This window comes from Anarhichas minor, unplaced genomic scaffold, assembly GCF_050575085.1.
Source record: "Anarhichas minor isolate MPS153535 unplaced genomic scaffold, ASM5057508v1 ptg000028l, whole genome shotgun sequence".
Taxonomy (NCBI): domain Eukaryota; kingdom Metazoa; phylum Chordata; class Actinopteri; order Perciformes; family Anarhichadidae; genus Anarhichas; species Anarhichas minor.
In genome coordinates, this window is record NW_027466474.1 from 17,755,628 (window position 1) to 17,771,401 (window position 15,774).

At 43.1% G+C, this 15,774-nt stretch overlaps 1 protein-coding gene across 2 annotated transcripts; it reads right to left on the minus strand.

Annotated features, from left to right (window-relative positions):
- Positions 1 to 130: 130 nt before the first annotated feature.
- LOC142962769 (long-chain-fatty-acid--CoA ligase 1-like) lies at positions 131 to 15,530 on the minus strand. 2 transcript variants are annotated; one of them, XM_076103405.1, is made up of 21 exons: positions 15,487 to 15,530; positions 10,085 to 10,456; positions 9,495 to 9,609; positions 8,941 to 9,005; positions 7,572 to 7,673; positions 6,999 to 7,098; positions 6,724 to 6,899; positions 6,384 to 6,416; positions 6,232 to 6,283; positions 6,046 to 6,119; positions 5,139 to 5,216; positions 4,847 to 4,981; positions 4,455 to 4,589; positions 3,530 to 3,625; positions 3,219 to 3,291; positions 3,031 to 3,119; positions 2,809 to 2,925; positions 2,519 to 2,662; positions 2,285 to 2,389; positions 1,430 to 1,501; positions 131 to 1,300 (listed from the first exon to the last, which is right to left on the minus strand). In XM_076103405.1, the coding sequence occupies exons 2-21, from the start codon at positions 10,277 to 10,279 to the stop codon at positions 1,160 to 1,162; spliced, it is 2,097 nt and encodes a 698-aa protein (XP_075959520.1). In that variant the 5' UTR covers positions 10,280 to 10,456; positions 15,487 to 15,530; the 3' UTR covers positions 131 to 1,159. The 2 variants fall into 2 exon arrangements, with proteins under 2 accessions (XP_075959520.1, XP_075959521.1); XM_076103406.1 differs by lacking the exon at positions 5,139 to 5,216 and adding an exon at positions 5,346 to 5,423.
- Between the last annotated feature and the right edge of the window lie 244 nt (positions 15,531 to 15,774).

Consider the following 15,774-nt stretch of genomic DNA (forward strand, 5'->3'; position numbering starts at 1 on the left):
AATGTCCTGGTCTCATGGATACCATGTATATACAAATCCCTGGAGTAAATATGAGACTCACTAAAACAAACATTTAAATAGTTTTACCTGATCACACAGCCCTGATGAAGCAAAGGACAGATCACACAGCTCTCTTGAAGATTTTTTAATTCAAATCTTTACAAAACAAATCTGAGATGACAGAACAAACAGTTATAGTAAGATCAAAAGTACTTCCAACAAATTAAAACTTTAAACATTCAAAAGGATTTCATTTAGATTGTGAACAGTGTCATTTTGAAAGGTATAGTTTCACCCTTCTTCAGCAAATAATAATAATTTAAGAAAACTGATCCCTTTAGCAAATCTCTTCCCTTCATGTTACGATAAATAAATTAAAAACACTCACATTTTCCCTTTGTCCTGAATGTTCTTTAGTACCTGAATTCCCTGTTTCCACCTGGCCTTGTTCAGATTATCTTTAATATGGCTCACTCTGCTGGTTAACAGGGTGCTAATTGGACCCAGAAACAGTCCCGTTATCCATTGTGGATTTAAACTTTCTACCGAACAAACTCCAGAAACACAATAAGATAAAAAACCATGACATCTGAGAAAGACACTGACATGTTGAGGTTGCAGTGTGTGGAGCTGTTTGGGAACCCGTTTCAGTGGTCAGTCGTCTGCTATGCTTGAAATGAAAAGGCGTGTGTGTGTGTGCGTATAGGAGGTACTGTGTGTGGTTCCTACCAGTAAAGTCCTGAGATGCTACAGAGCTGCACTTTGATATTTCCCTTTTAAAAACATCCTGAATGAAAATATCTCAAAATAGCTGATTAGAATCAACACGTTATCACAGAATTTTGTTCTGTACATAGCAAAGGCAGAACTATTTCATCAATAGACACGTGTATTTTAAGCTACTCTGGACCTTCAGAGGTCTTGTATTCTGTGCCACAGATCCTAAAGGACACTGGTTTTGTGCTACGTGCTCTGAATCAAGTTCCACTAAAAGCTACAGCGCATCCTGTTGCTGTTGTTTCTAGTGTTACTGGCCGTGAGGACTCAACGTGGTCCCTTTGGTCCCCTCTGTGAGCTTCAGCTTGTGCTCCTGTCTTCCTCTCCCCTACAAACACCTTTGGTAGCCCGTGTGTCTCTGTTCCTCCTTCATGGCCTCCTCCTACATTTTGATCCCAGCGTACAGCTCGTCCATCTGGGCTCTGAAGTACTGTCGCATTTCGTTCCTCTTGGCCTTCAGCGTGGGAGTGAGCAGGCCGTTCTCGATTGAGAACAGCTCGGTGTGGATGTAGATGGACCTCACCTAAAAGGAAACATGCACATGTTGGCAGGATGAAGGTTTTTCACTTCCAGGGACACCGTTTGGATGAACACTGCAGAGTCTACAGAGCTACCAAGTGGTGCACAGGAAAAGATGTCTCAAGTGTTTTACCTGCTCAAAGGACTTGAGGCCTCCTTCCTTGCCCAATCGCACCATGTCTTCAAAGATGGCCGCCTTGACTTCCTGAAGACAATAAAGGGAGGTACCTCAGAATAATGATGTCACTTCAATTAACACTCGCTGCATGGGCTACGCTTTTCTGACAGTCTTAATTCATTTAACAATACATTTAAGTTTCACAGAGTAGTATTTGTAGTAGTTATTGGATTGCATTTGACTGTACATGTACATGTTAAGTACCTGGTATTGTGTAGATCCCAACCTGATGTAGCCCACAGCCCTACCAGATGAACTCAAGTACCCCTCTATCAGCACCACCAATCAGGTTCTTTTCCATTTATTTAAAATAGATGTTACTGAACTCTATTAGAAGTGCACATTTTTACAATAATTCAACACATAGTGATCCTTGAATTGGTCTTTTGTTTTCTGTTTTTTCAGAAGGTTTGCTCAAGTTTGCATTCATTAACGCAACTGCTCGCAGTGATCAAAGCTGGACGTTTCCACCATTTTTCACTTACTTTTACGAATCCATTTTGGACTTCTCTGCTTACTGTTGAGGACTCTCCTCGACTAAGAACTTCTCCTCAACACCACCAGCAGAACTTCTGCAGTTGGTGTTGAGGTGTTACAACTGCTTGGTGGGAGCCCAGTCTTGTGCTGGTAGCTGATTACTTATTGTGTCAATAAACATACTAGGATCAGCCTCACACCACTTTATAGCCTTTTTAGTGGATCTATTTTCCCCTGTAAGACAAATAGATGAACTATAAAGAAATACAGTTGTTTACTAGATCCTAGTTTCCTTATTTGTGTGATCTATGATCAAACTGTGTAAAGTATTACCGCTCTGTCACATAGTTCCTGGTAGCTGCCGTCCAGCGCCAGAGTCCTCTTGGTCCAGCTAGACAGGAAGTCGGGGTCAGGTACCACCACTGCTACCAGACACGCCTGGAGATAAACACGATACTTACAAGGTAAATACAGCAAATACAGCAAATACAGCAATGGCAGTTACACAGGAATGAATAGCACACACATCCGTGACACACACACAGAGTGAGAATGTCCTCCGCCTACCTGCAGACTGTCTCCATGCACAAAGACCTGCGCCACTGCATCGCACCTGATGTACACGTTCTCTATCTTTTCGGGGGCAATGTACTCCCCCTGTGCCAGCTTGAAGATGTGCTTCTTCCTGTCCACGATCCGCAGCGTGCCGTTCTGTCCACACACATTCACACACATTACATTACATCATCAAACGTCCACAGGCCGTCAGACACGCGATGAACTTCGGTCAGAATAAATATGTGTGAAGCTGAGATGAATGATTTAAACATAAATCAGAGCGGCACTACTTAACCTACAGGAAGCCATTTTCCAATGTCCCCCGTGTGAAGCCATCCGTCTGCATCGATGGCCTCCGCAGTCTTCTCGGGGTCCTTCAGGTAGCCCTGGAACACGTTAGGGCCCTTCACACACACCTAGAAACAAACACACACACACACACACACACACGTATCAGTGACGTGATATTGTGGTAGAAGACAGAGTTTCTGTGAAGACGTGTGCTTGTCTTTGTGTCTCACCTCTCCCTCCCCGTTCACAGCCAGGTAGTTCATCTCGGACACGTCCACCAGTTTCAGTGAGTTACAGGGCAGAGGAGCTCCAACGTGACCTGCGGGCATGAGGTCAAGTTCGGAGTGATCAACTTGTTCTTTGTAGCTCAGAGCGCTGAGAGCTGTAACACATGAATGAAGTCGTTGTTATTTATTACCTGCTTTCCATTCTCCGGGCATGGTCATGGTGCATCCAGCAGTGCACTCTGTTTGTCCATAACCTTCATAGAACTGAGACAAAGAAAGAACACATGATTATTATTGTTATCATGACTACTAACCCTACTACAAGCACAGGACTATGCAATGTAGAACCTATTGGGGACAGACAAGGAGCGTGGATCAGGATGTCGAGATCAGACGGCTGCATTTCTACTTTTCTAGATTTTCAGGACAGGTGATAGAAAGAGACATAGATAACATGTGAAACAAGGGCCTGTGTGTGTGTGTGTGTGTGTGCGTGTGTTACCTGGCAGCCTACTGCAGCTCTGAGGAAGGTGAGCACAGTAGGGGAGATGGGAGCAGCTCCCGTCAGCATGAGACGCACGCGACCTCCGAGGCTGGCCTGTAGAGGGCAGCACGCTGCGTTAGTGCTCGACAGCTCTATCAGTCACATCCACAACACATTCATGTCAATCTGAAGATGCCACATAGTGTTTATGCCTTTACAGCTGTCTAAGGCTGATAACAATGTGGTACACATTTTACTGTTGGGTAAACTCTTAGGGGATGAATCAATGCCTTATATGATAAGCTAAGATTATCTCAGTTTATCATATAAGGCATTGATTCATCTCCTGCAATGTTGCAGCAGAAAACAAGTTGTGCAATATCAAGAAGCATTAGTAAAGTAAAGCAAGATATAATAAACAAGTGAAACTGTAAAATCTAAATGTAATCAGTACTCCTACATATGACTTAAACCTGTGTCTGCGTTGACTTCATGAAACCTACACGTGTCTTCAAACACCAGGAAACAAAGTGTCTGAATTTAGACTAAACTGTAAACTAATGTGCTCATATTAAAGGGAAACATTTGGCACTTTTTACGTGGATGTACAATCAGTGATGATGGAAAATGTAGTTCATTGCAGCAAAAGAAATGTATTGATGCGCACTACATTGACAGAGAAAGTTCTCCTGCTGCCAGCAGGGCCTACATGTACCATGATGTACCAGGATATATATATATATATATATATATATATATATAGAACTTAATTTCCACAATGGAGACATTTTACAGATTGTTCAAAAACAAAACATCAAGTTAATGGAATGAATCGGACATATCAACCGGCCCTCGTGGAAAAACACACATTGGTGGACATGTAGCAGCCGACCATACAGTGACATGCGAGGAGTTTATAAACCGTGCTGCTGGCTCTGCGTACCTGAACCTTCCGGAAGATGAGTCGATCCCAGATACTGTCTCTCCTCACGATGCCTCTCCTCATCTCTGCCTCCTTACTCCTGGAGGCGAATCCCAGCAGCCAGCGCTTCAGGGAGCTGTTGGCCTGCCCAAAGATCTACACACACACACACACACACACACACACACACACACACACACACACACACACACACACACACACACACACACACACACACACACACACACACACACACACACACACACACACTATAATTAGTAGGAACAGCATCATCCCCCTCCTTTATCTTGATGCTACATTCATGCAAAAATGGTGCTTACGGTGAAGTCTTGAACATTCACCAGACTCAGGAGCAGCGCTCCACCTCTGAGCCGACACTGCGCACCACCTACCTTATCATACATTCTGTTGAGCAGTCGGGGAACCACAGGAAACACAGTGGGTTTCAGTGTGTTCAGGTCATCCGCCAGCAGGCGAATGTCTCCCTGGAAAAAGCCAATACTGGCTCCGTGCACTATCATCACTCCCTGTCAGCAATATCAGAAAGATAGAGAGGGGAGGAGTTAAGAAGTCACCAGAGCTTAGTATGCAATGAAAGGGAGGTTAACACACAAGGGTTTGCAGGAATAATGTTTGGTCTTAAACAAAAAGGGCGACTATGGGAACTAAGGCGACAAACAATACCTGGACTACTCTCTCAAACATATGAGCCAAGGGCAGGAAGGAAATATGGACGTCACTGTGAGAGAATGGACAGGAAACCTAAAACACGGCGTGCACACACAGACAGGAAGACAAACACACACACACACACAGTTGTACAGACACACACACACACACACACCGATGGACATGAACCAGACAGGAAGGGAAAACAGTCAGTAGTTGTACCTCCACCACCCTCTCAAACATGTGGGCCAGAGGCAGAAAAGACAGCAAGACATCCTCTGAGGTGGTCTTAGCGTACGACTGGAGAGAAGAGGGGAGAGTTCATCAATAAACACTGATAATGTTTCATTAGTGGTTCTTCCTCTTTCAATAAGGTGGCACATCTGGATACGGATTCGGAGGAGGGTTTGAGGTATTTTTAACCAACAAAGCTCAATCTGCACTAACCTCCTCCTTTTCTTACATTGCTGTCTATCCTGTGCTTTCACTGCATCGCACTATGTTCCTTCTGAGTTTCTCTGAATTCACGTTTTTAATTTCTGGTTTCTCCTTTGCTTTGTTCCTCAGTAAATCTGTTTTAGTACCGCAGTAAAAACTGTTTTGTCAGTTACAGTCATGTTATATTATGAGTAATTATAAGAGGTTTTATGTATTTTTTATTTAGGCGAAGGAAAGATAGAGGTAGAGTAGGGAGTAGGGGAGGAACAGAAGAGGTAGAGAAGGGAAGAGGGTATAGAAGGAAAGGAAGAGGGAGGATGAGATGGAAAAGGAAAGGAGGAGGTGGATATAGAGAGGAGGAGGTGGAGGAGGAAAGGAGGAGGTACAGCAGGAAACCCTTTGATTGAAATCCTTTAAAAGTCCTCCTAATAAAGGAGCTCTGACTGTTTCACTGTAACTTTAACAGCTCAAGAATCACACTCACCTCCGTCATTTTGATGAAGGCTGAGCAGTTAGACACAACATTTCTATGTGTCAACATAGCTCCCTTTGGGTTTCCTGAAAGTACACACACACAAACCATTTTTTCAGAGTTTAAGTGTATATGTAAGGTGTATTTAAGATACTGATGGAAATTGTATTGGGTGAAACTCATGTGTGTGTGTGTGACCTGTTGTTCCACTGGTGAAGCAGATGAGAGCCATGTCCTCAGGTCGTGGAGGCTGCAGGGAGTCGATGGTCAAACGGTGCCACAGAACACATATCGTCACCATTAGAAGTATTAACTGGTAATAGCTCTTTGACAGGATACTGTTTACTTACCACTGGTTGGTGATGGTTGGCCTTCCCAATGGCCTGCACAACAAGAAAAGCACATTAATGAAGCCATTGTGGATGAGATCAAGTGACAGAGAAAATGACAAGAACAGTAATAACAAGAGTATCTAGATAACAAAACATGACAACTGGAATGAAGGCACCACAAGAAGAAATCTAGCCAAAACAGTTTTTATCGGGTTTATAAAGTGTTATGTAGGTGACCATCACATTATGGCTCCCCGTCAGGGAACCGAATATTTCCAAACTAAGTGAAGAGAAAAATAAACAACTGAACATAGAAAAAAGACAGAGGAATTAAGGGACAGAAGAAAAACCTGCTGACCTCCATCTCCTGCAGGCTGAGGATGTGGATTCCAGCCTGCTGCCCCCTGTGGACCAGGTCCACACTGGGGGTCTCCATCAGAACGATGTTTTTCACAGAGTGCTTCCTGTCCCGGACACAGTCCAGCACCAGGTTGGCTTTATCTACCACGTCGCACACGATGGTCGAGATGGAGGCTGCAGAAACAGATCAGCCCACACGCAGTTCTTCACCACTAAAACACTGCCATATAAGGGCATTGATGATGTCATTGTGATGTCACTGCTGGGGTTTACCTTTATCTATAATGTAGCCGATGGCTTCTGTTCCCAGTGTGTCGTACAGAGGGACTGCCACCAGAGAATAGGTGTAACATGCCAGCTCACTGATGGTCCACTACACACACACACACACACACACACACACACACACACACACACACACACAGGCAATAGCAGATAAGACACTAATAAGATTATAAATAGACTGTACACAGGAAGTATATTGATACCATGGGTTCAGTGATGTACACTGTGCCTACAACTTGAGACCCCTTTTTGGTCCTTTTTCCTGTTCATATTTTGGCTAATTAGCACCATTTAAAGTAAGCTGAATTGGCTACTAGCAGTTCCTTTATCCAATGTACAGACAACTATAACTGGATTACTTTGATCCTGAAGAAAACCTAAAAATGTGATGCTAAGCAGAATCTTTGACGTTTATTCACAATGGACATCGGACATCATGATATCCTCTGAAAACTGTAAGTCACACTGAATCTAAAAATATGCATGTGTGTCTATGTAATGGGTAAGTGAAGCAGTGTGATATTAAAGCGATCAGGCTCGATGGGTAAAGGTCGTCTATACCTCAGGTCTGTTCTGAGAGAAGATGCCAACGTGGGGGTCTGTGTTCTTGGAGTGTCCTTTGTGAAGAAATGCTGAACCCAGATTCTCTGTTCGCTCCATTACCTGAAACACACACACACACACACACACACACACACACACACACACACACACACACACACACACACACACACACACACACACACACACACACACACACACACACACACACACACACACACACACACACACACACACACACACACACTTTGTTCAGCCTCATTAAATCAATAATAAGGGCACAGGGCATATGCCATGTGTGGTGACTTTTGTATCAATACCAAACACTCACATGCACGGTTACTACCACAGTAAACATGTCAGAGGCCACTGGTTTTACAGCAGTTGTAATCAGCTAGTAAAACATGGCAATCACTCTGCTGGAATGTCCCATTAATATTTCACTTTGATTACGGCTCAAACTGACTTTAGAGCCTAGTGTGGGTCAAACTGAAAACATACTGGATCCCACACGTCCCATAATGCACCTCGATCGCACTTTTTCTGCCCATGACTTTTAAACTCCACAACCCCATTTTATAACGCAGGCTTTCTGTTATTAATGTATAACCTGCCAGCTGTGACAACCCTCTCTGAACAGGCCTCTTCAGAGAGAAGACCAGTGACACTATAATAAACGTTTTAGTTCTTCTACTCTTCATGTGGTCTCCTCCTTTGTGTAGCCTTGAGCCGGGTTGTGACGTAGCTGTATCTGAGATAACCTTGACGACATCATCCGGGTTATTTTCTCCTCCAGAGCCACAGAAGACAAAGAACTATTCTCACAGACGGAGTAGTACTCCTCACATGTTAAAAGTACTACAAGGCATGTTTAATTAGTAATGGAACAGTCTAAAGTGTTTCCTGATACGTCTATATGACCTACATAAGTAAACAAGAACATCAACTAGAAGACTGGCGCTAAAATGGGTTGAATGAAGCTAACTTTAGCTGCAACTGTCAAGCAAAGCAAGGGCCCCAAAGTAATGTGAAGCTCTTTATGACTATGAAGACTATGAAGTTGCATCTTTCTTGCATGCATTAGCCAGATCAAGATTTTTACGACACGAGGCAGTTGTGCTCACGGGAAATGCAGTCTTCATTCCGGGAAAAAAAACTTCCGCTTTCGTCCTCAGGGGACGCCAAAAAAATGAGAGTTCCTTGTAGCTGCTTTAACCGAACTTTACGTGTAAAACTGGTGAAATGCCCCGTTATCGTTTCCAGAGCTAGAGGAAATACGATTCATTAAATAAGCTACATTAGACACTAAATTCATACATGAAAACCACCACTGTGTCGCCCCACTAAGGCTACAATGTGTGACTCTCACCTCTCTGTAGGACATCCAATCGTACGGCTGTTTTGGTTTCCTGGAGCCCAGACAGGGACCGTTATCTTCAGGATTACCGGAGAGCGGCAGGGGGGGGGCAGAGAATTAGAGAAAGAAGGAGAGAAATTAATAAACAAAGATATTTTTATGTATATTAATCCACCTTCTTATCACACATACATACTGTACCTTCCTAGCCCGTATACTCTGCTGCTGACATATAAGCACATGTTTTTGTAAAAACACACATATGGTTCTGGGCAGCTGTTAAACTACGTTGTTTATAGTGGTGGCAACATGTTGTGATGTAACCAGGGAAGACTGCTGACTCGAGACTTTGGGGCTTATAGTGTTCAGTAAAGTGCAGGGTCAAAGAACACGGCTCAGTCATTGAAGTAAACCACAATAAGTGAAAAGATTCAACAATTAACAAAGTACAATGTGCTCTAGTTTAATTCATGTTTAAACCACGTGTATGAGGAAAGGCTTCTTTTTGGGCTGACAGCCTGGAGTAGCTAAAATAAATATGACGTATCAATGCATTTGTGACTTACTGGAGACTCGGACTCCTCTGAGGAAGAACTCATACATTGTCCTGGCATCGTTGTAAAAGTGTGACATGTTAGCGTCTCCGTTCAACAGAACTGATCGGCGTGCCAGCTCTCCACCCTGACGAAAGAAACAAAGATTGATCCGACATCAGCTTCAGTCTCTTGCTCGGATGTTTCATCCACATACAGCTACAGTTCGGTTGATTGTGGGACTAGCTGAGAAATAGTGCTGAGTCATTGCACGTGCACTTTTCCAGGTCTAGGTTGCAACAGTGATTGACAAACATACATCATGCAGTAGTGTCTTGATGGCTGAGGAAGTTGAACTGTTTTTTCTTTTTTTTCTTTCTTCAAATTAAGAAAATTGACTCATCAGTCTACATTCTGCATGTAACTGTTTCTTTCTACAAAATACACACTGTTCATTTGGGACATACAACTGACCCTCTTGCTCATGTATCTGCTGCACAAAGGATTGTGTGTCACAATAGATATAGTAGTTGTGGGCCGACATACTGCATTTGGCACACTGTGTATTGGGACACACTAAATCACACAGCAGTCCTCTTCACGCATCCGTGCATTAAACTCACCGGAACCTCAACGGACTGCATACAGAGGTCACAAACCGGTGGGAGGGCCTTGGGCCGTGTTGCCAGGTAGTAGGTTGTCGCAGCAGCCACGGCCCCCACGCTGACCAACATCGGGGTGGAGACATTCCTGATGTACTCGCTGACATCGTCCAGATCTGGCAACTTGAGCTTCTGCAGGAAGCCCTGGCTCAGCATGATGCTGCTGATGAGATACAAGGGGAGTGTATGTTTGTGGAGAGTGTACCCGTTTGTGAACGTGGGTGGAGTGGAGGATTGTGGGTGTGTTGGGTGTGTTTGATGGCCCTGAGGTGAGGTGAGGAGTGTGTGTTGTAGGACGGAGTGTGTGAGGCGGGAGGCTGGCCAGGAGGGGACCTAAAGAGAGGAAGAGAAGACCGCTCATTCATTTGTTTACATTTATAAAGTTGTCACTTCAAGTCATTTTAATCCGTAATTTTTTTAGGTGTGTTGCTTATAAGATCCCACATTCTGTGTGTTTGTACTGTGCTTAGTTAAATCTTTACACAATTCTACCCTCTAGTAATGAAGTTGTTGAGTTATTTCTGTCAGGACCAAAGTGATGGACTGACAGAGCCCTCCCTAGAGCCTAGCCTGGCTAAAAAGGACAAATCTTGTGTATTGTGTAAGAAGCGGATGTAGTCACAGTCGTTTGTGGACTGCCGTTTTGAGAATCCCCGAGTTCAGCATTCTGGCTGTCAACATTTTGTTTTTTGGCAACCAGAAGTGACACGAGAGGGTGGAGCTGATGCTGCGTTAACTTTCAACTGGGAAGTCGGTATTTCAGAGTTCCCAGTCGGAAATTTGAACTAGACCGATTCTATATAGGGCGGCCAGCTGCAGGATGATAAGCTGAGGGCTGATCATCCTGCAGCTGGCCGCCCTTGGGGAGGGTGTATAGTGTTGAAAGGCCGAAACACTCAATGACACAAGGGAACATTACTGACGATGTGTTCTGGGCCCAACTGTCCCAAAATTCTAGAACCTAAACCAAACCAAGATACACCCCACACAAGCCGGAAAACCCCCACTTGTCGATCGTCAACCACTCAAAACAAGGTTAATTTCCTGGAAGTGCTCACCACCTTGGCACAGAGGACAGACAAACATCATGTCCTGTGTTTTTTGTTTTTTGATTCTAACCAAAAACATTCTGTGTTCATGTCGGACACCATCTCTCTTTTTTCAATTCTTGAATCCACGCTCACTGAAGGTCGACCTCCAGCAAGACGGTGTTTCTACAGCCTGCTCTCTTTGTTCTGCTGCTACTGCTGTAGAATAATAACAGCGGCTCACACTGTAGTGTAATTACATCATGTATCGTATGTTTAACAGACTCTCTGAGGACAAGTTGAGCAGGTTGTGTTTAACAAGTGGGGAATAAGGTTCTCAGTGTGGCGACACACACACACACACACACACACACTCACACACGCACACACACACACACACACACTCACACACGCACACACACACACACACACACACAGGTGAGGCGACGGAGCAGAAGAGCTGTTTAAGAATAAACAGATTAGAAACAGAGTGTGAGGTCTTTATGTAATACGGGGACAGGTCCACCTCCATGTGAACCTTGGGGATGAAGACAATGTCCTGGAACAACTAGTTCTACTGACCGCCTGCATTTGACACCAAAGCTTAGCAAATCAAATCAGTCACCATTAGCATACGGAGGAGACAGACACATGGTGAGTCTCTTACTGTCATTCCCCTCTTTGTTGCAGTGAATATTCACTGATGATGAGTGCATGTGAAAAGCACTTACATTCTCATAAGCCCCTTAGTTTAAATGTTAACTTGTTGGCAATGATATCACACCATAGAGAGGATTTTGGTCAGTTGTATTTGTCTCATGGTGACACAATAACGTAATATAACATCTGTAGGAGGGTTTCCTTTTTGCATTTTTAAAGTAATCTTTTCTTCTCATTTTGAAATGAAATATTTTTTTAAATACTATTAGCGTTAAAATGATCCCATGTCATCACCAGCCACTGTGGCCACAAGCGACAATGAGTTAATGTTATACTATGATGTAGAGTAGCATAAGTAGAGAGACATATCGTCGGTTTCAGAGCTATAACGTTAACATTAACAAACACTCACCACCACAAGCTACTGGTCATACCAGAAGGTTACCAATGAAACTTTTCACTTGTGATGGGAAGATTATGTTCTTTCTAAAGTTCTGCTTCAAGTTTGTCCATTTTTGCCTCAAGTGTGGGTAAAGCTTCCAGTTCACTTTACCACGGTTACAGGTTCAAAACTACAACATAGCTTACACACAACACATACAAATACAACTCATAGCTGCTGTGAATGTCACCGGATCAAAGACATTCAACACATTTTATCAATTGGAGGTATTTGCCACAAATCAACTCTTCCACAGTCACTGAGATACTTCAAACTGTGCCAACTTCTGAGCTGGATCAACCCGTACAAGACTACGCCCGCGTGCAGCAGGTTTAAATAACTGCACGCAGACAGATGAGATGACGATCGTGTTGTTTTTACCTTCTATAAGAACAACACAGAGCTGTTTCTGTATGTCAGTGTACCGTTCTATTCTTTTGAATCCCCCCCCTCACCTGTAATAGTGAGACAGTGGCTTTCCTTTAGCTGAACGTCCACCGACAGCGACCGTGGGAATGCTGTTGTTACTGCTGCTGCTTCAGCAACTGGCCCACTCGCTCTGCTCTCGCACGGTGGACACACGGATATTATATATATATAAACCATTGGGACAAAACACCCAGCAAAGATTCTGTTACAAGGTACAACTCAGCTAATCTTCCAATCAAAGGTCACACTTGCTCCACGGAGGGCTCTGATTGGCTGCTCGCGGCAAGACGTTCGGCCTGATTGACTCGGTGTAAACAATCAATAAATGTACTAATCCACAGAGAAGATCAATTAGATAGTAAAAGCTGGAAGATCAATCACTCTGAGTTTGGGATCTTTGTAATTGCTGTTACCAACACAGTAAAATATATAGCATATCTTATACCACAATAGTGTATTGTACATGAACACAGCCCCGTTCATCTGTAGCTTCCATGGGACATGAATAGAAATGGGACTTCCTAACTGAGTGCTTTGTAAAAGCCACCAGGTCAAAGCAGCGGCCTGGTCGCCTCACCTTTCCCCCAGTGACCTGCGACCCAGGTGTGGGCTGCTGAGATGATTAGGCGAGAGTGAGATAAAAGCTGATCAAAGGAAAAACTGCAGAGAGGAAGCTGTCCTGTCGACTCAGCGCGTTGTGGCGTATACTGTTGTTGCTTTCACATCGGGTCTGTGCTTAGAGTCCATGAGGCTAATTAATGTCCCGCAATACTGAAAAGTTAGATTTACAATTTCTTAAGTCCTTAAATTGCTGGTTTTGTCTGACAAACAGCCCTACACTGACAATATTCAGCTAAAAAACAACAAATCCAATGCTGTGCATGGTTACAGTTCAGTTAAATGGGAATACTTTAAAACCAAAAGGAACAAAGCACCAACGTCTTCTTATTCATTGTGGGCAAAAACAAACGCGTTTCAGCTAGAACTCATCTGGGACGGCAGTTTATACACAAATGAGGTTCAAACAACAATCAGTATTGCTTTTGTAAAGTTTTAAATAGGTTGATTTTTAAAAAAGGACAAATTTGATATTGAATTCGAGCTTCACTTCCCTCAGAAATGTCTGTCCCTTTGAGAACCTAAACACCATCACAGAAATGTACTTTCGTTTCAGACTGTGGTGTCACATACATTCTTCAGCTCAATCAGTCGGTGATAGCGTACCTTCACTGGATCAGCTGACTGAGACTGATATACATTGTTTTCTATAATAATATTATCATAAATGTATTGAAATACAGCACACCTTAGGCAGGGTAGGAATTGGAAATACTGGTTGGTTTCTGGGACTCATGGTTGTGTTATCTTACATTAATGACTTTACTTTTTACCTTTGCATCTTGATTGTCGAATAATTACACATTTGTATGTATTGTTTGAAAAAATGTTCTGCATACATTTTAAGCATATGTTAATATTTGTTCAGTGCTTTGGCATCACTGTGTATCAATATGGGCGTGCCAATGAAGAACTAAATAATGGTGGGAAGTAACTAAATACACATTTACTCAAGGGCTTTGATGAGAGTAGTTCCGTTTCATGCTTCTATATACTTGTATCCATTACATTGTATTTGTACAAAGAGAGCTCCGTTCACTTCACATTGATTTACGTTGTGCATACATTCATATGTTTTACAGGAGCACCTTGTTCCAAAAGTAAATCAGTCGAATATTCTTCAGCGACTGCAAAATCAAAGTTGTCCTGATCGCCTGTGGCACTTGATCTGCTTTAAGCACAGCGCGTGCATAACGAGAGCAACGCCAGACAGAAGAGAGAGGGGGGACACGTGTGTGTGTGTGTGGGGGGGGGGGGGGGGGGCATGCATACCAAGGAACCAATGAAAGAAGAGTGGGTTCATAGATGTCAGCCAATCAGACACGAGTCACCTTTCACCTCAAAACCTGCAGTGCCAGACCCCAGTCGTCATATTGTACAGTCTCTGTCCACCTGTCTAATGTCTTATATGCAAATATATTTCTACAGAATAGTATTTTATCTTTACTGCAGTAATGCATACTAACACACACACACACACAAGCCAGCCACCGCAATGCAAGTCTATGCAGAACCGGCGTTAACATAATATCTCACTACCGTTGGACTTTCAACGGTAGTGTTGAGATATTATTGATATTATTGAACAGTCTGGACTAGTGTAACTCATGGAAAACAAAACTTTCGCTATTCATTCTCAGCTCCAGCGTAACCTTCTGACAGCAGTGACGGGACCCAAAAGTTCAACTGCAGAACCGTTAAAACAGCAACATGAACGGAAAACCCGGTTCAAGCTTTAGAAAACAGGGAGCGAGCTCGTGTAGAATCCGTTAAATGTGCCTGAAGCCATTTTGACGTAAAGACGTAACTAACGTTACAGCAGCATTTTAACCGTCTATCAATTAACACTACACTTTAACTAGTGAACTACAACTGGTTTACCGCGCAGACTCCGTGGTGTAACGTTACTGTAGTGAAAGGAAAGTGATGAATTAATACATTTTAACGCCGAATGAATAAAAAAAGTAGGACAAAACTGTCTCTCTGTCACGAGTATTAATGTTTTTTCACACTGACTGAATAGTTCGACCTGACCTATCTTTCAATACCACTACATTGGTTTTGTGTGCTACATTTGTACATTTTTGTAAAGCATGTAGTATAGCAAACAAATACACAAAAATATGTTGGGTTCAATATTAATACACCAACAATAACTGGTTAGTTTGAAGTAAGTTACTTCCCACCTGTTAGCGGATGTTCTCCCCAGCTTCTTGTTGGTCCTGACCACGCGCAGCTAAGAGTGTAAAAAAACTACTTCCGGATAAAATATTTCAAAATAAAAGCTGTTCTCACGAGTAATAAACGCTACATGGCAGTAAGAGTGTAATAGGATACACTATTCCATTTGGGAGATTCTGAAGTAATCACAAATACGACTGTAGTATTCCCAGATTGTCTTTTGACGGCGAAACGGTTGTATGATATTTATTTCTACACTTTATTTTGAAGGCATAATAGCCTGATTTCCGGTC

Coding starts and splice junctions, on each gene's coding strand:
- LOC142962769 (XM_076103405.1), bottom strand. CDS start 10,279: ATGCTGAGCCAGGGCTTCCTGCAGAAGCTCAAGTTGCCAGATCTGGAC. Junction 1,502..2,284: donor AGGAACTATGTGACAGAGCG/GTAATACTTTAC, acceptor TATTGTCTTCAG/GAAGTCAAGGCGGCCATCTT. Junction 1,301..1,429: donor GCCTCAAGTCCTTTGAGCAG/GTAAAACACTTG, acceptor GTTTCCTTTTAG/GTGAGGTCCATCTACATCCA.